The 24,304-nt window shown below is 33.8% G+C and overlaps 1 protein-coding gene across 6 annotated transcripts in view; it reads left to right on the top strand.

The window, feature by feature from the left end:
* The window catches only part of LOC126770157 (protein outspread), a 242,345-nt gene that overhangs the window by 199,005 nt on the left and 19,036 nt on the right, over nt 1–24,304 (top strand). For 5 of the 6 annotated variants that reach the window (XM_050489357.1, XM_050489354.1, XM_050489356.1 and 2 more), the window contains exons 4-6: nt 6,101–6,289; nt 14,849–14,921; nt 15,037–15,192. In XM_050489357.1, coding sequence (XP_050345314.1) covers nt 6,101–6,289; nt 14,849–14,921; nt 15,037–15,192 — 418 coding nt within the window. The remainder of the gene's footprint in view (nt 1–6,100; nt 6,290–14,848; nt 14,922–15,036; nt 15,193–24,304) is intronic. The other variant, XM_050489355.1, reaches the window with a different exon arrangement.

Raw genomic sequence — 24,304 nt, 5'->3', positions numbered from 1 at the left:
GTCTGTTATTCAAACTGTACATGTGTACCGATTTAGGCGACGGATGAGAAACGTTACCAATAATGGTACAAATAAAATTCTATTATAAAAGTAATTAATTGGTTAAACATTTCAATAATATATATTCGTAATCTTAAAATTAAGATGAAAATGTGAAAATGTTTCTTTGCTAATGATGTGATTAAAATCTATTGAAATGTACTGTACTGCAATAGTGAGTGAGATCAGATTCCCATTATCACTGAGCAGTCGATCTCGACAACTTGGACACGGTGTTGCGCTCTAATTGATCACCCTCGTAAATTGGAAACAAATTCAATCACTACTTCGGTGAATACGAAGTTAATTGTAGACATCTACTTTACGAATGGAACACTCTTGGGTTTCGTAAATTATAGACTATCGTAAACTAACCATGTATTAAAAATTTAAGTTTGTTAACCTATATGTGATCTAGATGAATCTTCCTGTGCCGTTGTTATGATCCGTTTGAGCGACCGAAATAGATTTTTCATAGCGCGAAACGGAACTGATCCAAAGCGATGCCGAGAAAACTATTTTTACATCTAAACAAACATGAATTGTTTAGATTATAATTTTGATAACATTTACCAAAATATATAATAAGAATATAATATAACACTATATCACATCTTAATTAAAGACACAGAAATTGTCTCCAGTTATTGTTTATATTAATTCATTGCTTATAGGCGTATTTTCCAAACACAAGTCGTTAAATTAGCTATTCGAGGAATACATTCAGTGTGTGCAAGTAACGCACAGAAATGAGATAGAAATTAGTTAAACATAATCTGATACTACTAAAATACATCATAATGCTCATTATAGATACGGCATAAACACTAATCACTGTCTTGTTATTAGCTTATGAATGGAATATGTTTGTATAATCAAAACAGGGTCGAGTTCATACGAACCCAATAAAATAAATGGCGCTAGATGCGACACGCTTAGATTATTTACGAGCACATTAACTTGATTATTTATGCAATTAAAGATTTTAGAAAACATAACATAGTATGGTGTTGCCAACGCATGCACTTGCGATATCGCTCATAACGCGATAAATTGAAACATTTTCCTGTATTTACGAATTGTTATATTTAATCTCGTAGTCACATTCAGTACTTTTGATAATTTTAACTGACATATTATCAAAGCACAGCCAAAACTACTGACTCTTGAAAACTGAAAATTGGAGCATTCTAAGAAAGGATTTTTGGAAATTTCAACTTTAAATGGGGAAGTGACACTAATTGAACATCCGACCTTTAATTGAATATAGAAGCATTACACTTACTTATTTAATTACAGTCAGAACTACCACCGGTTCAGAAAAGAAAGTATCCAAAGAGTATAATGCAATGGGCTAGGGTGAAAAGGCTTATACTCAAAAGGCAGTTGGCAGACTATCCCACAATATTCTCTTATTAAGTATATATTGATTTTAGAATAGAACATTTGTCCGCAGTTTTCATTATTTGTGCTAATATTGTTAAGTATATTGAAATACTTGGCCTTATATTTCTGGAGAGGATAGCATGTGTGCTCGCTTCACAACTTAATTCCTTTAATTGTCATTCATATCATAATTCACTATTCGACTGCTTGAATGCCATAACAGCTATCTCATTGACCTTTATCTATCAGAGGCTGCGTGCATGAGGTCCATAACTCTAGGGATAATCGGTGACACTGCGTGGGCGACCCTATAACTGTTCAGCACTTATATTTAACGGTTTTAGCTGACTGACTTTACCAATCGAAACATGCAATACACCTATATCAGCATTACCTACACCATATATATCTTCGACCGTAAAAGTTGTAACTGGTCTGAAGCAACCCTCTATATTTAAAAACACTCGATTCGTTACTTTCACGTTGAAATTAATGTTCATATCAAAACACTTTGGCGTCTTAAAATAAATACATTCCAGAAACAGTTTATTTAAGCAATTTCATTTTTAGTTCAATTATCGCTCGAAGGATTTTAAACTTTTTTTTTCTTGACCAAATAGATAAATTTTATTTACAGCACCGTTATAACTGGATTCCGTTCTTAACATTCGATAACTTTACGTACATAAATAAACCATGAACGCGGTAAGAAACTGTTAGCTATCCCATAGCTAATCTGTAATGTTCTTGATGACCACCAATATATTTGAACCTTATTTCCAACATAGATGTTTCGGATGTCTTGTAAAGGAGGATGACTGAGAGGTCTATGGTGCTAGTTAAACTGGTCAGGATTCGTTAGAGGTGTAAGGCTAATTGTTTTGTACACGGACCTAAGATTTATAACGTCACGCAGTGAGCAAACTAAGTTTGACTTTAAGGTTTAATTTAATGACAATCTTAATTAATGAGAATTCCTGACTAACGGCTCGTAAGATGCTCGTGGTAAATGCCAGTTGTTTTTTTTGTAATTAACATATTTTGTCGTCCAAGCTGTTGATCAATTAAAAATAATTTGTAAAATATGTCCTTGTAATTTTATGACGTAATATCGAAAATGTTCATGACTAAATCTTTAATAACTTTTATCAATTTTAAGTATCATTGTCGTAGTAATTCAACATAAAATTATAGTGAAAACTGCGCAACTAATAAACATTAAATCTAAAATTACTAAATTTGACGCACTCAATAATGACTCCATAAACTAAACAGTTAAATCGTGTTATAGCAAAAACATTAATTTAACATCTGACAGAATTCGAGTGCTGAATATAATGTGATTAGTTGAAACAACGGGGTATTAAACGAACTTATTTATTTGTCACGGCACTCGTTAATTGTTTTTAAAAATTAACGAATTTCGCCTCATCGAACATTTAATTTTTTTATAAATCCAAATATTATTAGCTTGCAATAATAATGCACGGTATTTAAGCGTAATACATAAGCTATTCAATCATAAAACGTTTAAACTGAACATAAACTTAATTCAAGGTTGGTAATATACAAATATAAATTCGCACGAAAAACAAGTAACTAAGATGTTACTAAATTAAATAACTACTATTTAAGAAACTTTGATTTGAAGTAGTCTTTGTTAAAGGTATATACAACATCGTGTTTTAGCCCTCAAAAGCAATACATATGGGAGTTCCGCCCATTCATGGTCCGTTTGAATGGCTCTGTCCCGCTACAACGGAAATTATGGTCGCTGGACCGTCGCATGGGAACAATTGCATAATCGTTAATCGCTGCCGTCACAACCGTAGGATTGCAGGCGATAAAATCACGAAAACTTCAGTCAGCAGGAAATTCATTTCCGACTTCATATTGACAATTTTCGCGAGCGGACAAGACGCTACGCAATGGAAGACCCTGGAGCCGTTTCAAACATATAGGCTTAGACATCATGTGCGTAAAACCGTTACATAATGGTGGCGCTGCTCGCGATCTGATGTCAAATCAGACCATTTCGGGACACAGGGAAAGTAGTATAATAAATCACGTTGTCTTTACGTCTCATTGGGCGTGATTAATAAACTTTGATATACGCTTATTGAAGCTTGACCGCTTCCATGCTTCAACCGAGGATTTTAATTGGTCATATCGTTAACGTGTTTTACGCGAAATTTAATTTCACTTTTTCGGTTCGTTATCTGTTTTCGTTAGTGCTTTCACCGATGTTTTGCTTTTTGCAAGATTTATTTCAGATCACTGGATATATTAAATGTTATTTTGACGTTTCGATACTATGCTTATCTTTTTGATGTATGAGGTGACGAGCTAAAGTGTCCATTATATTATGACATGACCTCCTGGCTTCGGTAAATAAACTTAATTAATGTAACGATTAGCATTATGATACACTCCGCGTATAAATATCAAAGTTATCACTCTAGCTGGGGTTTCTTGGAAACCCCTATATCTAACCTATATATATATATAACGTACTACTAACACTATAAAAATACATACGAATAATAATGGTATACGAGTTCCGTTTACACAGTAGATTAGCATTAAAGTAAGATTTTTAAATATTTAACTCCTTACTTAGGGGATGAAAATTGTATGAAAAGCCTTAATTGTTAAAGAAATAGCCACGGAAATTGTTATTTAACAATTCAGAATGATGAGGAGAGCAAAGCCACGGGTAAAACGCTAGTCTTTTATAAGATAACTTATCCTATATAACTATATTTTTCTCACGATTAATATCATTTTATGTATATTTCTTTTTACACATATATACATAATACATTATTATTACTCATTATCTTTATGACATCTCGGCAATTTAGGAAATTCTCGGAAAGTAATCAGAAAACCAGTTAATACGATTCTTCGGAAATATATCTCGATATTAAAACAAAGTTTCCTTATTTACAGTTTCATTATTTATTTATATTACAATGTCATATTTACACGCGTCATACGATCGTTTTGTTATGCACTGAAACGATTAACCTCGACTCAAGCGTAGGTCAAGTTCATCAGACCAGGGTCGCTTTAGATTACACACAATCCAACGCGGGCGGCCGATAGTTTTCAAACAAATGGACTGTAAAATACAACATAACTAATAGCTTAGTATTAAACATGTTTGCTTTTATCACAATACTATATATAAGAGTAAAGAATACTCGCTAGTAAACTTACAAATACTATTTTTAGATGAAGGTGGCAAGCTAAAGTGCTACAAAGTAATATTCCTAGCAATGCTCACTGAGGAATAATTTGCGACCTTCGAATACCTCGGAAATTGGCGCTGATAAATTAAGCTTTTAAATACTGTAATTACGAATACCTGGGATAATATTTTAAACGTTTAATTTACTTCTCACCATCAGTGAGGAAATAGAGTCTAGATTCATATAAGTATCAAGATATACGGATCGAATATCCTTAATGAGCCTGAGACTAATTACGTGCGTTGGATGGTCTATTAGGGCTAAGCTAAGTGGATGTGATGTAGTATATTTGCCTTCAAAGTGTGACGTTGAGCTACTGGGTGGGAGGTTGAGACAGTTTGTCACTGGAATGGAACTAAAGCTGCGTTTATATATAACTGAACTATAATTTGCGGCTCCACCCGCTATCATCCTTGGAGCCCAAACTTGGTTCATACCAAATTTAATCAAAATGGGTTCAGTGGTTCAAGTGTAATGTAATGGACTGAAAGTTTTCAATTTGTTTCACATTTATATTATCAACATTGATAGTTTAATTCATCAAACATTTTAGTTATCTTCTTTTCCAGAAGTTATATTAACTAAATTAATATTAATGAAGTTAAGTCTGGAGTAGTCTATTAGTCATAAAGGTTTATTTAGTACTTTTGCTTTAAATATAAAAAAGAAAATTAAAAAAATAAAATAAAAGGGTTTAACTGTATTTAGTGATACCTAAGTTTTTAATTAATTGAGTTAAAATAACTTTATTAATACATACATATTAAAATATGTATGTATATATATATATCTCTACAAGAGAACATTTATTATAAAACACTATCGCGAGTATCAACTCCTTTTATTCGAGACACGTAAGCTTCACACAACTTACTCGGTTAGTTAACTAAATAATGGATAGGTGACGCCTCTCCGTAGCTTAAGATGTTGGTCTAAATAAACGCGTCTAGTCTCACCCCCCGCGGAGACCGACCGTGTACCTGATACTTGCGAGCGTCAGAATGCCGTTAACTACAATTTCCATGAAGAAAACTTGATTACATCGTTGCCCGCGCGATAAGTACATTTCCTGTGCTATTTAAAGTGTTGAATTAGGAAATATTATGATTTATTAAGTACTACTGCCCGCGGCTTTTCCTGCCTGTTAGGGAGAGAAACCGGTGTTATGTATAAAAAAGTAGCCTATGTACTTTCTCGGGGTTCAAGCTTTCTTTATACCGAATTTCATAAAAATCGGGTCAGTGATTTAGTCTTGAAAGCCTTACACAATATAAAAAACAGAGTTAGTTCTCCACTTGTAATATTTTTATAGATTTTTTTTAATCCTCACAATGTTCAAAAGGAGAAATATTCCCGATTTCCATTAATATTTCGTAAGAATTCTTCCGACGCACATTTTTAACAGTTCTTTTCACTTGCAGCCAGACACAGTCCCGCAAGCCAGCGTGGATATGACGACAGTGCTGGAGGTGAGCGAGGCAGATAGCGTGACAGGTCATGCCCACAGCTTGGCCATCACGGCACCGGAACGTGTCACGTTCGTCAAAGGAACTTGTAGAGAGGAGGCGCGGTGGTGGTCTGACGTGCTGAGCGTATACCCGAGAAGCAAGGTATGTTACTTACACTAAGCATAGATTTTATTATAACCTTTTATAATGTATTAGATACAGTGGACGGCGTTTTTGTTTTTAGCGTCCTATGAATTTTTGAAAACTCAAATATTTTATTATATTTAAAGCTAATCACTGTATGATTTGTTATTTAAAAACCATTGAACTATCCCATTTTAAACCTGCATATCATCTAAATATCCAACAATTAAATTAAAGGTTTTTAAGATGTTTTCCAACAAATAATAAATTTTAATAAAACACCAATTAGTTTAAAACACATCACTTCCATAATTCGTTTGTAGAGTTGTAAATTACGCTCACGCCATCTTCAGGAAGTTGCTGGAAGCCATTAAGTGTCATATCTCCTGTGTTTGTATCCGTTTCACTATATTTCGATCTGCAATGAGGACAGGCGGATGCTAGTAGATTATGAACCACTGAATTACCTTAAAACGTTCATGAGACTCTAATTATGAAACGTAATGGAAACAGATTGAATGTTACTTTCGTGAGGAATGGTAACAACTATCCTGATAATGTTTTATTTCCGGCGATTGGTAATGGAAGCGTTGAAGATTGATAAACGTTTGAAATGAGGATTCTTCGAGAGCCTGCGTTGTTTATTGTACACCTGTGCGGGAGAAATATATAGGCGGCTTAATAGGCCCTCGTATCGTTATAGAATAGTAAATGCTTAGCATGAATAAAGTGCTAAGAGACATTTTCAATTACTCCGTAAATGTATATTGCGTATATTTTATTTCTTGTCAATAAGAATTTTAGTAAAGAATGACTACAATCCTTTTATCTCGTCCGATAGTTCCGATGATTTCCGATTCATTTCAAATAAATAATTTAAGAACTAGGTAAATAAATCTTTCCTATTTACCTCGTTACTAGCAAAATATCAAGGTGGCAATGATGAATTATGACGTCACTATTTCCCATTAATTCAGTACGAGATGGGATTCAACAGGAAATTCTCGAAGGGAAATCTGGTACAAGCATAAAATGATTCATGCTATTGACAGATATATTCATAATTGGAAACGTTTTCTCGGAGTCGTATTATCGTGGATCGTTCAACAATTATACACTTAAAACATTATTACTTATACATCAATTTAAGAGGACAGGAGGCCCGTTTCTAAATATTTTATTTTCAACCTATCCTATAGGTTAAGAATTTTCAGTAAATTTTGTAATTTGACGGAAATGCTAAAGAAATTTTGTTCATAATTTTAGACACTAATAGTAGCATGTCGCCGCCTTTTCCTGTAATTAAAACCTAATATACATGTCAGATAAGAAAAGATATTAAATGTGCAAAAGTAGTAGATATAGTAAACGTAAAAATAAATTTTATATTCATAATATTAAAAACAAAAGAAGAAAAATAAATATATATATATATATCATTATACTAATAAAGTCAGTACAGATCACGTTCTCCAACGTTGAAGATCTCTGGAGGCAGAAGAATCTCTACTGCTGGTCTTTGTTATTGATATGAATTAACTATATACATATGTATATATGAACAGGTATCAAAAGTAGTTGATAATAGAATACAATTTATCAAAGGCAAAGTAAATACGATAGTTGAAACTAAATACAATCCTGAACAAAGCGGTCAGGAGCGTGACGATTTGCATGCGCTGGAACCGGCTCGTGTCCTTGGCTTTCAATTGGCATGTAACCTGATAACTGGACTAGCACTCAAAGGACAAATGCATTGTCGACTTGTATATACAGTCGTCAGTGTTTATATTTATAATCATATCGCATTAAGGTATGCGAAAAATTCACTTTAGATTCAGAGCATACATTGATATTATTATTGCGAAAAAGTTATTTTTATATCAAAATATCATCATATAAGTATTTATATAATGAGAACCAAACTAGCTATTTGAGTGAGTTCAATTCATTCATTTTAATCTTCATTCATTTCCAATTCAATATGAAGTAGTTACTTATTGAATGATGTAATTACTTTTTTAAATTACGCCTCGTCAAATCGACTAGGAAATGTAATCAATCACACAATCATCACGGTCGCTCGTGGCCTCTATATCTAACGGATGATTAGAGCAAGCGATCCGAGTTTTGTTTCGATTTCATGCAACCTTTTTTTTAAATTTCTAAACGTATGTTTATGCTATATTGATATTTTTCACTTGCTTACCTTTGTCGCATCTCATTTGCTTTTTTATTGTATTATAATTGCATCGTTTAACGAGCGATTAATTAAAGAATGCTCTGTCTTCTTCTTTAGAATGTTAAATCAATAATGACAGAAAGAGAGCGATCAGTATTTAACTAAACAGTCACTAAGCAAAGTTTATAAGTCAGACCGTCTGTTTTTAGATATATGTAGCATTAAAATCAAGAAGCAAATATATCATTACTTTTAATTTAGCTTTATCTACAATGTACATATATAATGATTTAGGTATCGGATGACATTCTCTTTTAATTTTTGTATAAACCAAATATATTCTAATACAGAATAAACTTCAAATCATTGAAACAGATAAGTAACTATTATACAGCACATATTACTTATAAATAATACATTTAAAAATAAATCCATGATAATAAGACCTTTTTAATAAAACGAAACGAGCAAAAGTGAAAACAAAGTTCGAAATATGAATTCTTGTTTAAAACATTGCGTCCTAAATAAAACAAATTAATGTAACAGGACTCGATTTGAACTGATAGCAATTTTTCAATTGGGTCAATAGTCGATCGGTTCCAGTGAATTTTGTCTGCGACCCAGTTGCCGCAAATACACCATAATTAGAGCTGGATGGAATTTCTCGCTCTGACTCACTGAGCCGTTTGAATTCACAAACTATTTCAAATGTATCCAATTATATTCGGCAACTCATCAGCATTTTATATTCAAGTCGATCGTTTGTGTATCGTTTGTAATTAAAATCGTTTCGGTATATTTGTAATGTCGGAAAAACAGTTTTACACTTTAATTTTAATGTAAAAACAAATATGTTTAAAGTAAAAAAAAGATAAAATAAAGCCTATTGCTGGGCTAAGGCTCTCCTGATTACTGTTAAGATCATATTCCGCAACACTGCTCTCCTGCAGATCGATAGCATACACATGAGCCTGACTTTCATCCGACAAAGGCAGGTTTACTTTATTTATTTATTAATTAGATCACCAACAAAGTACACACAGATACATGATAGCACACCACCGAGCATGAAATGAATAATAAACACAAATCAAGCATATGAAAATTCATCGGTGCTTGCTTGAGTTCGAACCCGAGTGTTCTGGCCACGGGGTCATCTCATCTCTAAGATACGGTATTAGTAATTTTATGTTAAACTGTAGTAATATTTTCTTCTTTATATAAATACAGAAGAAATTATATATACATATAATCATAAAAACTTAAATATCCATAAATATGCAATGGATGTACAAAAAAATATAAAATGTATAATATTAAAAACCTTCAAAACTAGAGCTTATCGACATCATCTCCGTTTTATGACAAATAACACTTTATAGCTACACTTGCCGCAGTCACGTTTCTGATCTAGTCCGTCCAGAGATGTCGTTTCGTAAGTTCATTGAATGTCGAATATTCTCGTGTAAGAATTCGTCTATTTGTATCTGCTTCAGATAAACATACACCCCCCGCTTGGGTTGCAAATTCTACTTCACGCATGATTGTTTTCTTAAGTTACTTTAAATATATATTCAATCCAAATCATTTTACCTGCGGCTTCGCTTGCGTCATAATTCAGAATTCATAAATATCAATTTCTATAGCTCTTCTTCAAAAATGAAGAATTTTCATACATACTATACCTACTGCCTTAGGAGATCAATTTTCGAAAATTCTTCTTTATGCTAACCGATTGTGTGAAAACAAATTTTCTTGGTGCCCAAGTTTTGCCTGGTTTCTAGCCCCATTAATTTGGGCTTTGCGTTGATACGTCATTCAGACTGAATTACTCAGTTATTCTTATATATATATATATAGACTAAGATGTACAATCAAGCTGTGATTAGCTGTGATTAGATTAGATTAGTAAATGGACGCCTTTGAACTAATTAATTTGTCGAAATATTAAAACAGATTTCTTGGTATGTACTATTTATAATCTTCAACTAGTACAATATATTTTGATTCTGTTTTTTTTTTTTTTTATAGAATAGGAAGGCGGACGAGCATATGGGCCACCTGATGGTAAGTGGTCACCAACGCTCTTAGACATTGGCATTGTAAGAAATGTCAACCATCGCTTACATATCCAATGCGCCACCAACCTTGGGAACTAAGATTTTATGTCCCTTGTGCCTGTAATTACACTGGCTCACTCACCCTTCAAACCGGAACACAACAATATCAAGTATTGCTGTTTTGCGGTAGAATATCTGATGAGTGGGTGGTACCTACCCAGACGAGCTTGCACAAAGCCCTACCACCAGTGAAATACATAAATTAATAAATAAATTCTGTTGTCAATACAAAACTTATCACCTCCGAAAGTTACACTAACTTTAAATTTAGTTTTCATTAATTAATGTCGTAATAATATTCTGTTATTTCCGGACTAATTAAAGCGCTGCGCATATTGAGACCACAGTTAACTGTGACTGCAGTTCGCTTTGATTTGATAATGTTTAATTTTATGAGTTTTGTAAGATGAAAGATTTTTTTAATTGTATTCTTGGAAGAATCTTTATGTATATACATATAATATATAATCGATAAAATTAGATAGCTATTGTTTACTTGCCCACATGGCCCGTTCGTAGTTTATTTTATCTAAAACGTTAAAAAAATATTTGTAATTTCATACTGACTTTTTGACCTAGAAAATTTATTTGCTGGATATATATTGAAAGGGGTTTTTAAAAACCTGCCATCTAACGCCTTCACAATATTCACCAGCAATTATACACTTATCGTAATATAAATAAAAAACCGACCAAGAGCGAGTTGGTAAAATTTAGACTTTCACAAATTTGACCGACTACAATAAAAGTCAAATAATTAAGAGATGGAATTAATTAATTAATAAAAACTTGATACAAATGAATTGACTGACATACTTGATGTTGAATTTTCAATATCCATCTGTGTAACGAACGTTACTAGTAACAGAATAGGAAAAACATCTCAGATTTGCAAACAAAGTATCGCCAGCACATCATCAAGTCATTAATTAGTGGAAGATTTTTTTGCCAGCACCAGTCAGCGGACATACCGATGAATGGTGACCATAAACGTCGAGGAAGTGTGGTGAAAATCGTTAGAATTAATCTCACCACCGCGGGAACGGTATCAATTAGTCGTCGTGATACGGACACCATAACAAATTTCAGTATTTGTTACCAATTAATTGTCAATGGTTACTCGATAGTTATATAGCCGAGATGGCTTAGTGGTTAGAACGCGAGAATCTTAACCGATGATAGTGGGTTCAAATCCGGACAAGCACCACTGAATTTTCATGTGCTTAATTTGTGTTTATAATTCATCTCGTGCTTGATGGTGAAGAAAAACATCGTGAGGAAACCTGCAAATTATGACATATGTGTATTCTACCAACCCGCATTGGAGCAGCGTGGTGGAATAAGCTCCAAACCTTCTCCTCAAAAGGGATGAAGATGAAGGGCGTTAGCCCAGCAGTGGGACATTAACAGGCTGTTACTGTACTCTATAGTTACTATTTTACACGTGGTCAAATTTATAACTCATAAATTAGATATATCAATTTCTGTATATATTAAAGCGTCTAAATAATCACGTCAGAACTAATCACGAAATCTCTAAAACTATAAAGTCAACGGATTAAAATTCGGCACGAGTTTCTCTAAGAAAGTTGCCTCACGTAAAATTGACATTACAGATGTGTAGTGACGATGCAAAAGAGCTCGTAACTACTTCTACATGAGTTTTATGGATTTAATGTTATGTAAATGGACTGTTTAAATAAAATGCCGAAAATATAGAAGACAGATTATCCAATATTTTTCGCTGGAATAGGTAGACGGAGTGGAGAATTACAATCTAAAGTAATCTGATTTGCATATTATAAATTATAGTTCAATTCAAAAACTATGCCAGTAGGTTTTTACCTAAAACACTGTTCCTCTTGTTGTTTATCAAAATAAAGTCGTTTCTTAATTTGTTCTCGTATATTTCCTTTAAACCAGGTACTACAACAATACATTTTAATTAAACATATATTTTAGTTATTAGGCTGCTGTCATAATGACTTTCCCAACTATTATTATTATCAGATAGATATATAGATAGAAATACATAAGATATAATCGTGAGAATAAACAAGTAATATTCTGTAATTGATATTTAATGAGTAGATTATTTTGTACGATTTGTCATATACTAAGAACTAATAAAAACAGGTATCAGTCATCAAAATTATATCAGTTCAACGACCGGGTAGATCGCCTATCCGCTAACGGGACGGCGCCAGCGCAGGCGCACCGATCAAATTGTTTTATGTTTTCGCCAATTAATTTTATACTCAACCTGATCATGAGCGATATGAGATGTATCGGTAAATTCAAATAAAACTCAGAATTATTTTCCTGTTATAAAAATATACGGTAATAAATAAATTATGATTAATTAATAGCAAAATATCTTGCAGAAGTTTATAAATCTGGCGGCCCGACATTCTAGGTTTTAATTTCGTTTCAGCCCAAAAAATTATTATCGTTCGCCCTCTTCCTCGTTCCTAGGAAAGCACTTAAAACCTTTGGTCCTTCCACGTGTCGCCGTCTTATTAGATTATGAGAGTGAGGTAGTAGAGATTGGGATTGGCTTTGCATCCTCTACTTAGCATATTAGAATCAATGACAAATTACTTTACTCTTAACAATCGACCCGATGTATGTAGTTTTGAAATAACAATCTTATATCCTAAGGTAATGAAATAATAATTTCTTTTAAATAAATAATTAGTTCATATTACAATGTCTATTAAACTGTTCATTTCTGTTGTTCACAATCCCTAAACTATTTGAGGACTAAAATTTTCCTTTCCTAATTTTTACTCCTGTCAAATGAATTGAGAGATTGTGTACAACAGTATCGACGCCAATATGTGCTAATCCCATGTCAGATATAATTCTAGTTAAGTCAGTCCAAAACTGGTAGTTGATGTAAATTCCTTACTTTGCAAAATGAGTCCAGTCCAATGCTGCAATATCCGTTGCTATTTCACATCGTGTAATAGTAATTATTTTCTGCGTATAATAATAATGAATGTATATTGGTTTGACATAATCTATTTCTTCGTTTAAGTTGTTTTTTTTTTGGGGTTGGTACATGTCTAGTGGTTGTAGGACTTTGTCAGTCTTGGTAAATACCACCCACTAATACTAATAGATAATTTGTAATTTTAAACATTTTTTTTTTATTTTTTGTACCAACATGTCAAAGTGTACGTCTGAGATGTGTCTAGTATAGATTTTTATCTGTTCGTGGTTAACATATGCTAATGAACCAACATTTGATTGACCGAGCATCGTGAAACAGATTGAAGAAATAATCTTTGTGATTTTTACTGTTATGAAGTTCTAAAATGAAATAGACTAATTCGTGACTACTTCGTTATAATGCAATCTGGCGATGTGAACTGTTCTTATACAAATAAATTTAACTTTTCGCATATCTTTTTTACTTGTGTGAAACTTGTGGTCCAATCAATACACTAATACATAAGTAATATTTTCGATGTGTTATATCCTTAATACTAGTTATTGTGGTGTGCGTGATACAGTGACGTAGCGGTCTGGTTCGTATTGGTTTGCGTCTACCAACAAATATTCTTCGACGCTGTTTTCAGTTATGCGCTTTCGAACAATTATCGTTGGTTTCTATTCGCAGATACGTTTTCTCGTCTAGTCCTGTTAAACCAAATTCGGATGTATTGGAAACTAATTACAAATGTTTCGAATGTTTAGATCTTTAGATGTCCATTCGACTACTAGCGGTGATTAAGCCCCATCACCAGTAACTACTGGTACTAAAGCTTGATTTTGTTCCGTTTTATCTCATTTATTATCGCAATTTAGTTAAGTTAGCGCTAAGCAGGAATATTTTATTGCTCTCTGTATCTTTTATATTCCAATTTAAGGTTAATGTGCCATTGTAATTACTGGTTTAAAGGTTTCAGCATATTAAATCGTATGATCAGCTTCACTTCCCGATATCGGGCATTTATCGACCGGTTAATTTGCTATTAAAAATAAATTGAAATTTCCCAAAAGTCTTAAAAACTAGTTTTTTTACAAATACTACAGTAAATTTAGTTTACTTCGCTGGATAGTAAAACACAACGATCGATCTGAATTATTATTAAACATTTGACCTAAGTTCAGCCATCAGTTACTCATATCAGTGAGTCATTTAATGACCAATTTTATGTGTACATACACATAAAAGTCTGTTATATATGTATTGTGTATATTCAATTTTAATTTATTATATAATAAATAAAAAATATATTATATTATAATATGTATTATTTGCTCCAGGGTCGGCATAAACGTAACGCCACGTTTCCCGGAGGTCAAACAGCCAGCCTCCTGCAGTCATCAACAACGAGAAGTACGTAGCATTAGCGTAAAAAAGCACTACAAAATTACTTTTAAACTTAACCACCTCGTAAAATACCACTCGCATCAAAACTATTTAAATCTGAGCCGGAGTGATCTGATTTCAGAATACTCCGCAGACGCGTCGACGCTCCGGGACGCTGCGGACTGCAGCGCGAGGCCGAGGTTCTGCGGTGGTACCACCACGTGGCCCGGGCCGAGAGTGCAGCCACCGCAGGCGGAGATACCCAGCCTCGCCACACCCACCAACATTGACACCAAAGGTAAGTTTACAAAATACTATTTGTAAACAAATTTACCGTTAGCAATAAAAATATTATTGCCACTTTTTTATGGACCACCATAGCCCATTGACATTGGCGCTGTAAGAAATAACCGTTTCTTACATCGCAAATGCGCCAATCTTGCGAACTGAAATGTTATACCTGATGAGTGGGTGGTACCTCACCAGATGGGCTTGCACAAAGTGTTTTTCTATCTATTATTTTACGATTCCAGTCTAAGGACACGTGTCCTTGATAACCCTGGGAATACAACCTTCAGTAGCTTTCATTGACTCTATTCAAGACACTCCCACTCGTGACATCGGCCCGTATTTCAAATGAACATGCATCTGATATACAGGCTTTAGCAATACAGTTAGAGAGAATACACACGTACACGCAATGATACGGTGAAGTTGTCTATATATATATATATATATATATATGTGTGATTCAGAAAATAAATCTGCAGTTTTAGTTATATTTAGGGAAAATAGTATAATTTACATCAGAAACAATGTAAGATGGTGCTTAGTACTTACACATACTCGCTTAATTTTAATGCGAATAAATGTCATTCGGTCCGTATTGCGGCAAAAAAAAGAAAGCGATGATATCGATTAATAAAGAAAATACAAACTTTTATTTAACTTTCACGTGTATGTGCGGGAAAAACTTGCAAGTAAATTTTAAATCTCATTTAAAATCGACAATAGATATCACAAGTATACAAAATATATAATATTATTTATTTTCAAATGGTTATTTCTTACACCAAAATTCATTTATACATAATATCACTCTTATATACCATAATTTTGATTTTGTTAAATAGATAAAACATATGATAAACAACGATTAGTAGCGGATATGTGTGTTTATACCTTTATGCAAACATACCTTCCCACTTTAGATGGCGCTCACGCAAATTTGCATTTCAAATTTTGTCCCATAACTTTATAACTGTGGGTCTTATTAGTGAGCTCTATGTTATTTTGAAACGGAGATTTTGAAATCCAATTATACAAGCTTTTCTGGTGGCATGAGTAACTGTGGAATCGCTTAGGCGTGATAATTCTTGTTTAAATCGCCTTAATTTAGTTGTTCTCAATGTTAAAAATGCTTACTATATAATGTAGTACAAAATGTATTATAATAAAAATAATAATAATAATATCCTGAGACATTTTTCACACACGGCCATCTGACCCCAAATTAAGCTTGTACAAAGCTTGTACTATGGAAACCAGACAACTGATATACTACTTTTCTTTTATACATACTTATATAGATTACACCCAGACTCAAGACAAACAGACATGTTCATGCACACAAATGTCTGTCCTGGGTGGGAATCGAACACACAACCTTTGGCGTGAAAGACAAGTATCTACCAACCACGCCAACCGGCTCGTCAAAAAAAAAACTTATGTGGCACTCGAAATAACGTATATATTTTTTAAAAGCATTAGCTTAGTTTACACCTTAAAAAATCCCAATAGTCTTTTCACTTTTCATCATTCTCTCATTATTCTTTATGCAAGAATCATGTAAGTCTTCATTGCTGCGTAACAGAAGGGGACAACAAACAAATTATCTCAATCATATTAGGTGTTTCTTAGTAACTAGAGCTGGATTGTCATATAGTGTTAAATAAAACTTTATGCAGTTTTCTCTTATAAATAACTATTAAACTGTCTTTTATAAGAACTATGATAAGACATTCATTATTTTGACTTATTTTGGTTTTCTTTGAAATTGAATTTATATGAATTGAATATAATATAATCTTAACAATATTAAATGTTTCAAAAAATTCTGCGTATTTAAAAAAAAAATCTATAAATAAATCAAACGTTGAAACGTCAATATTTACGTCCCAAGTAATCGGGGTACCAAATAATGAACGAAATAAAAACTTTATTTCACTGTTCACGAAACTAGTAAATTTGATCAAATCATGTAACATTGACAATACGCATACAAATTTATTATATTTAAAAGGGGGCAGCGCGATTTAAAAATTTCAATTTTTTTTATCAAAAGCATCTGTTGACACAATAAGAGACACGTTTTACTCTTAACAGTCAAATCTTCTAACATAAATAACATCAATATTAAAAAAATACAGATTAAAATAATTACGTCTCTTTCTCTCAGAAGTAATCAAATATTGACATAGATATATGTCATGTAACGTACATCGTTCTACCGTTACACACTCGTTATAACATTACAACTCTGAATCCAATTTACGCGAACAGAACGATTACGTAATTGCAACGAGCAATCGAATCGGTAAAAATTGCGATACCGTTCTTAATACGATGTACATTGCGAGTTTTATGCTACGATATGATATTATATTTATCGACGTATTGTACATAAGACATACATATGTATGACGCCATCAGACAGTCAAGACAATTCCAATGCTTAAAATCTCTTTGAAGTAATTTATGTCCAGGGAAAAAATTAAAAAAGTTACTTTTATGTAAGTACTACTCGAAAGAAGTACTTCTGAGTTCTATTCATTTAGTTCTTGAATATTAGTGGTCCATTGTGTTGCTAGATTGATCGTCGACATTTGCCTTATTTATTAAATCTGTACTAAAAAAAAAAGTTTGAAAAAAAAATGCTATTATTTTAAAGTTTTTATTCGAATTTGCCATTGTCTTTTTTTTAAACCTCACATATGAAAAAGACAGTTGCGTGTTACTCAATCATGCGCGAATGTCTGGAAGGATTCTAATATTTGGAATAGGAAGCAGATTATTTGTATTTAGACAGAACATAATTTAATTTAACGCCGAGCGTAATATTAAACATTGTCTATCCCGTTCTTACGTATACATATATATAACCTCTCACTTTTCCATCGTGGGATTCAGCCAGTCTATAAATCGCGTTCGGTGACAACGAGTTCTAATTATGTGCCGTTACCTGTTACTTGTATGGGACAGCGTGAGGAACGGCCCGATACAAAGTCACTGACAGCCCATGCAAACTATTTCAAACGGAGTTGATAAAAACTTGCGCATATTTAACAAACAAGAAATAGATAATAATTAAATAGACTGAACGTTAACTCTATGGTATACCTCAAAACGAACCACCGGACAACCACCAACCAACCTGACAGATGCCATGAGAAGATTTTGATATTCCTATGCAATCACAGATACAGTCATCAAAAATTTTCATTTTTAAATTGTTAAACAAATACATCTATTGTTTAGCTTAGAATTTTGAATTTAAGTATAGAAATATTTAAATAATATAAACCGATAAATCGAATTCAATCGAAATCGATGCAAGTTTTTATTCGTGTGGTCACGGTGTATCTGGAGTCCACTTTACAATCTGCGCCGTTAGAAACACTTCCAACGCTAATTGATAGCTCGCCCTTGATCACAATTTATGCTGCCTTCTGCCGTTTCGCGATGTTTTGTTTATGGTGCAACAGATTATAAATTATTTTAGTATCTGTGAAAGGTAATTTGACCTGTTTATGTATCGATACACATTCGTGGTGTTGGTAAGTTTGATTGTAAAATAAATCAGTATTTAAAAAAGTTAACTTAATATAATAAAATTTTAATCCTAATTATTTATTTCCAAGGGAAATATTTTACATATATATTAGTGAATATGGCTTTCTATGTTCCAATTTTTTTAGGGATTTAAATAGTGTTGCTAGTTACAGAGCAGCTTTGAGATCAAAACAAACCTACTATTTAGCAAATAATATATAATATATAAATCAGTTTCTGAGGCCTTTGATGCATTTTTTAATTGCTAATCAAGTACTAACATATTTACATTATACAAGTTTCTCTCCAAATAAATTACAAGTCAAATCGTATAAGAAGGGTGTTAGCATCTTTGTTTAATAGCAGAGAACATTATACCAGGGCACTTGAATACCTGCATGCGCGTGCGCACCTGGGCCGATCTTAATTACAAATCTAACGCGCTATAGGTAATCTTTAATTACGGATTAACAGTCACTACCATGAGTTATTTGGCATAAGTAGATTTGACTGTTGACGTACTTGCCTGTTATACTTATGTCTTTGCCCATTTACACTGGCAATTTAATAATTTAAACAATATGTTACATCGTCAATGCACCACGAACTAATCTAGTATATATAGAATAAACTGAAATTTAATTTAAAGAAACGGTATCTACACATACGCCTGTGCAAAGCCCTACCAGCGGTACGTTTTGTACAATAAAACAAAACATTTGAATAAATTAGTCATCCAACGTCACCAACCTAACTAAGATGCTATGGCCCTTGTGCCTGTTGTTAAACTGGCACAGTCACTTTTCCAACCGGAACACAAAAATCCTATATAATAATCCTATAAAAAGTATTTCTGTTTGGCGGTAGAATATGTGATGTGTGAGCGGTACCAACCCAGACGCAATCCCGTCTGCCCTGTCACCAAGTAAAGGGACAGGGGATGATACACACATGTTTCATAATTTAATCAGACATATGCAAGGTTCATCAGGATATTTTTCTTCGCTGCCGAGCACGAAATGACAAAACACATGATAACTTATTGGTCTCAGGATAGGAATCCGTGATCTACGAGTCTGTCTAGTATATATAGAATAAACTGAAATTTGGCGGTATCTACACATACGCCTGTGCAAAGCCCTACCAGCGGTATTTTTTGTACAATAAAACAAAACATTTGAATAAATTAATTTAATTAAAACCCAAATTACTAATGTAAAAAATATACATATAAGCTCAAACACTGCAAAACTGGAAAGCTGATAATGGGTCAACATCAAATATAGAAATATATACATATACATTACATTCATAAAAGCGTAGCAACGTTTTTCAACTAACTTTTATAAACGAAATCGAACGTCTAACTTACTTTAAGACAACTTGTATTAGTTATTGGACTAACTAAGTTAAAAATATGACATTTTTAATTTAAAAATAAATATGTATAATTTTATTAACATCATTAATTAATTTTAGCCAAAATCTCGTGAACTAAACCGTAACCCTTAAGTAAAATGTTGCAAAATTTCAAACCGTTAATACAGTTACAAGTTTCATAATGTAGTTAAACGACAACTTTATAGATAACGATAACAATGACCCTTATCAATAACTGTAATCTATTCTAACAATTAAATAATGCCAACAGACTTCAGATTGACATTTATAGTATTTTTCTTAATATTTTTTTTTATTTGAAACTTTATAGACAGCGATAATCGATAGGTGAAAAAAATCTTATTTTTTTAGGCCAGAAACCTTCACGGACGTACGCAGAGCAACTTGCCAAAGTTTCATCAAAATCGGATGAGTAATTTAGATTCGCATTAAGGACAAATAGACATTTTTTTTATTATTAGCTTGTATCTCGACTTCGTACGGAACGAAAGCTCGTAAAACGTTTATCTCAAAAACAAAATAATTTCAACGACAAACTAACTTCCGGTTACGTAATTTATCAAGCTCTTATTTCATAATATATGTTTATAATAATACAAAAATTTCCAATATTGTCACAAATAATCAGCCTGTATAATAATAGTTCACGATATTAACATTAAATTTATCTGAATTATCATAATATGAATTATGGCGACCTTCGTCTAATAGTAACCGTTGTTGATCGCTTCGATTTAAGTCTCATAACAATATTGAGATAAATCTCGTGAGTGATGGTCGGTGATCGAATTCCGATACAATGTTTAACGATTATTTATTCGTTTAAAATCGATTTATGTAATCGACTTTATAATACAATATATCGCTATTTCCGTGTGTTGGCTTATGGTATTTAAAAATTCGAAAACCTAATTCAATTTGAATAGTGTTTACATCTTTATTAAACAATTTATTTTATAAATTTGAAAATAAATAAATGAGTTGTCAATTCTAAAAAAAAATAACTTTATTTAAAAATAATAAGAAACGATTTTCCGTTTGTTTCCGAATATTCACTTACAAAAAATAATTTTATATGAAATTTTCGTAAAAGTCGTTGAAAAACTTCAATCGAGAATGATGAGATAAGGAAGAGTGCGGTTACGTTTCACTTTCGACGTTTTGGGTGCGCGTCGCCAGTGCGTGACACCGCGACGTAACACAGACAGATCTTTCTCCGTTTTGTTAGCTAGATTTTACTGCACTAACAAAAATATCTGAAATTTCTCCAATTTACTTTATCTTAATCTTATGACTCGTAATACCGCTCACGTTAATTAATGATATTCCTATTATTATTTATTGTTCCGAGAAATATACTTATATATAATACCGCTCACGTTAAATATTTTATAACAAATTGAAATGTAAAGTTAAGTAAATGAGCCCACAAACAAAGGCTTCCTGTCCTTTGAAGAAGAAAGTATGTGTAACTTATTTCAACACGTCGCTCCAATGCAGGCTTTGTTTTATTATAATATAGGTAGGTGGACTGGTAGAGGGGCCATCTGATGGTAAGTGGTTACCTGCGCCCATAGGCATTGGCGCTCGTAATAAATATTATTCATCCAACGTCACCAATGCGCCACCAACCTAACTAAGATGCTATGGCCTTTGTGCCTGTTGTTAAACTGGCATAGTCACTTTTCCAACCGGAACACAAAAATCCTAAGTATTTCTGTTTGGCGGTAGAATATGTGATGTGTGAGCGGTACCAACCCAGACGCAATCCCGTCTGCCCTGTCACCAAGTAAAGGGACAGGGGATCGGGTACGGCTGCTTCGGTAAGTACCTGCACAAGATAGCACGGCGGGAAATGTCACCTTCCTGCCACGAGTGGCAGTGGCAACCGACACGGCGCAACACACCCTGACGGAGTGTGCCGCGTGGGGACCGTAGAGGCTTGTCGGCGGCAGTTGTCGGCGGAGACCTCTCCTTGCCGAGCATCATTAACGCGATGCCCGGAAACGATGAGTGTTGGTCGGAAATGGTCTCCTTCTGTGAAAATGTAATGTCGCAGAAGGAGGCCGCGGAGCGGGTGCGGGAAGAGGACGCCGCTGCAAACCTGCTCCGCCGAAGAAGACTGGGGAGAAGAATGAGGCGCTATGCGCACCTTCTCCCTCCGCCGCAATAGGCGTCGCTGGGACTAGGGGGTTCTCAGTACCTTGGTAATCCCCATAGAGAATGGAGGCCTGCATACGCAGGCCATCCGTCAGAGCGTCGCGGTAGCATGCGCAAGCGATCCCGTGGCGCTCCTCGTTATGACGGAAAGGGTACCGCTGGTTTTTTAGTGGGTATTCCGTTTTTCAGGGTGCACTCGGCGCCTCGGACATCGGCGAGCCCCACATACCCCCCCCACTGTTCCCGTGGGGGAAACGCGTAATGCGTTTTTCCAGCGTAAAAAAAAAGGGACAGGGGATGATACACACATGTTTCATAATTTAATCAGACATATGCAAGGTTCATCAGGGTATTTTTCTTCGCTGACGAGCACGAAATGACAAAACACATGAAAACTTATTGGTCTCAGGATAGGAATCCGTGATCTACGAGTCTGTATATGTTCCATCCATTTCGCCGCAATTTCTTTGTATTTAATCTCTCTATTCTAAACTAATAAAATTTTATATAAACAATAAAAGTTAACTATTTTAGACCTTATAGCTCAACGCTATACGAACTGTTATTGCGAAATATGGTACAATGTAACCGATGTCTTAATCAACATTCTAATTGGAGAAGAAAGTGTATGTTTGCTCTTTAGTCTATACTTACAAACTCAGAATTGAGAATACAATTGAAATGTCAACACGTACATTATTGTATTCTAGAAAAATACATGCATATATTATATAGTAAAAGTGTGATACATAAAACAGTCGACATGTCCTAGTGGTTAGAACGCGTGAATCTTAACCATGATCGTGAGTTCAAACCCGGGCAAGCACCACTGAATTTTTATGTGCTTAATTTGTGTTTATAATTCATCTTGTGCTTGACGGTGAAGTAAAACATCGTGAGGAAACCTGCATGTGTCTAATTTCATTGAAATTATACCACATGTGTATTCTACCAACCCGCATTGGAGCATTCCACACAGAGCTTATTCCACCATACGGTGGAATAAGCTCCAAACCTTCTCCTCAAAAGGGCCTTAGCCCAGCAGTGGAACATTAATAGGCTGTTACTGTTACATAATATGTATGTATGTTTTGGTACATTCAAAACTGTATTCTTTTACTTGTCTTATTGTTATTAAGTATATTTATAGTTAAGTTACAATTCTAGAATAGGAATAAATATTTAATTGATATTTAGGCCAGAATTCGATTTCAATAGGTAATAACTTAAATTAACAAAGCTATTTAACTGGTGCTTCTGAAACACATAAAACAACATTATTATGAAGAGTTTTGTGTGTTAGTTCTAATCTCAATAACTACATATCAGATTTGAATTGAGTTAAATAGTCAGTAGATTAAGAAGATTACGGACTAATTCATGATACGAGCTTTCTAAGGTACTATCATTCCTATTAACCTTTATAGAATGCCTCGTTGGTCTAGTGGCTGGATGTAAGGCCGCAGCCCCGGAAGCCCTGCTTTGAATTTAAATGTCGGGTCGATCAAAAAGTTATTGGGTTCTTCTGTCAGAAAATTCTCAGTAACAACAAGTGTACACTTCCGTGCCTAGGAAATCACGTAAAGCCGTTGGTCTTGCGCCTGAACTTTTTCCGGTCGTGTCGGATTACCGTCCCATCGGATTATAAGAACTAAGAAATAGAGAGTGCACCTGTGTTTGCGCACACACTGCATATGCACTACGTACTATAATATCTCCTGCGCAGTTGGCTGAACTCTCTTGAGATTGGTTGCCGTGGCCGAAATCGGTTTGGAGGACATATTATTATTAACCTCAACTAGTTTTTTGCCCAACTGTATGATACAACCTATAGTCAAATTTGAACTTGTGAAACCGCAAGATACTACATCCTGACTAATATTATGAAAACAAAAGTGTGTTTGTTACACATTCACGTCTAAACTACTCAAACCGATCATGAAATTTTACATACGATCAGGGATTCATAAAAGGACATGAGCTATACCTCTCCCTCTCCTCTTATACTCATGGCCGAA

Source organism: Nymphalis io, chromosome 8, assembly GCF_905147045.1.
Source record: "Nymphalis io chromosome 8, ilAglIoxx1.1, whole genome shotgun sequence".
Lineage (NCBI taxonomy): Eukaryota > Metazoa > Arthropoda > Insecta > Lepidoptera > Nymphalidae > Nymphalis > Nymphalis io.
The sequence above is the reverse complement of the archived record's forward strand: the minus strand, read 5'-3'. Positions and strand labels throughout refer to the sequence as shown.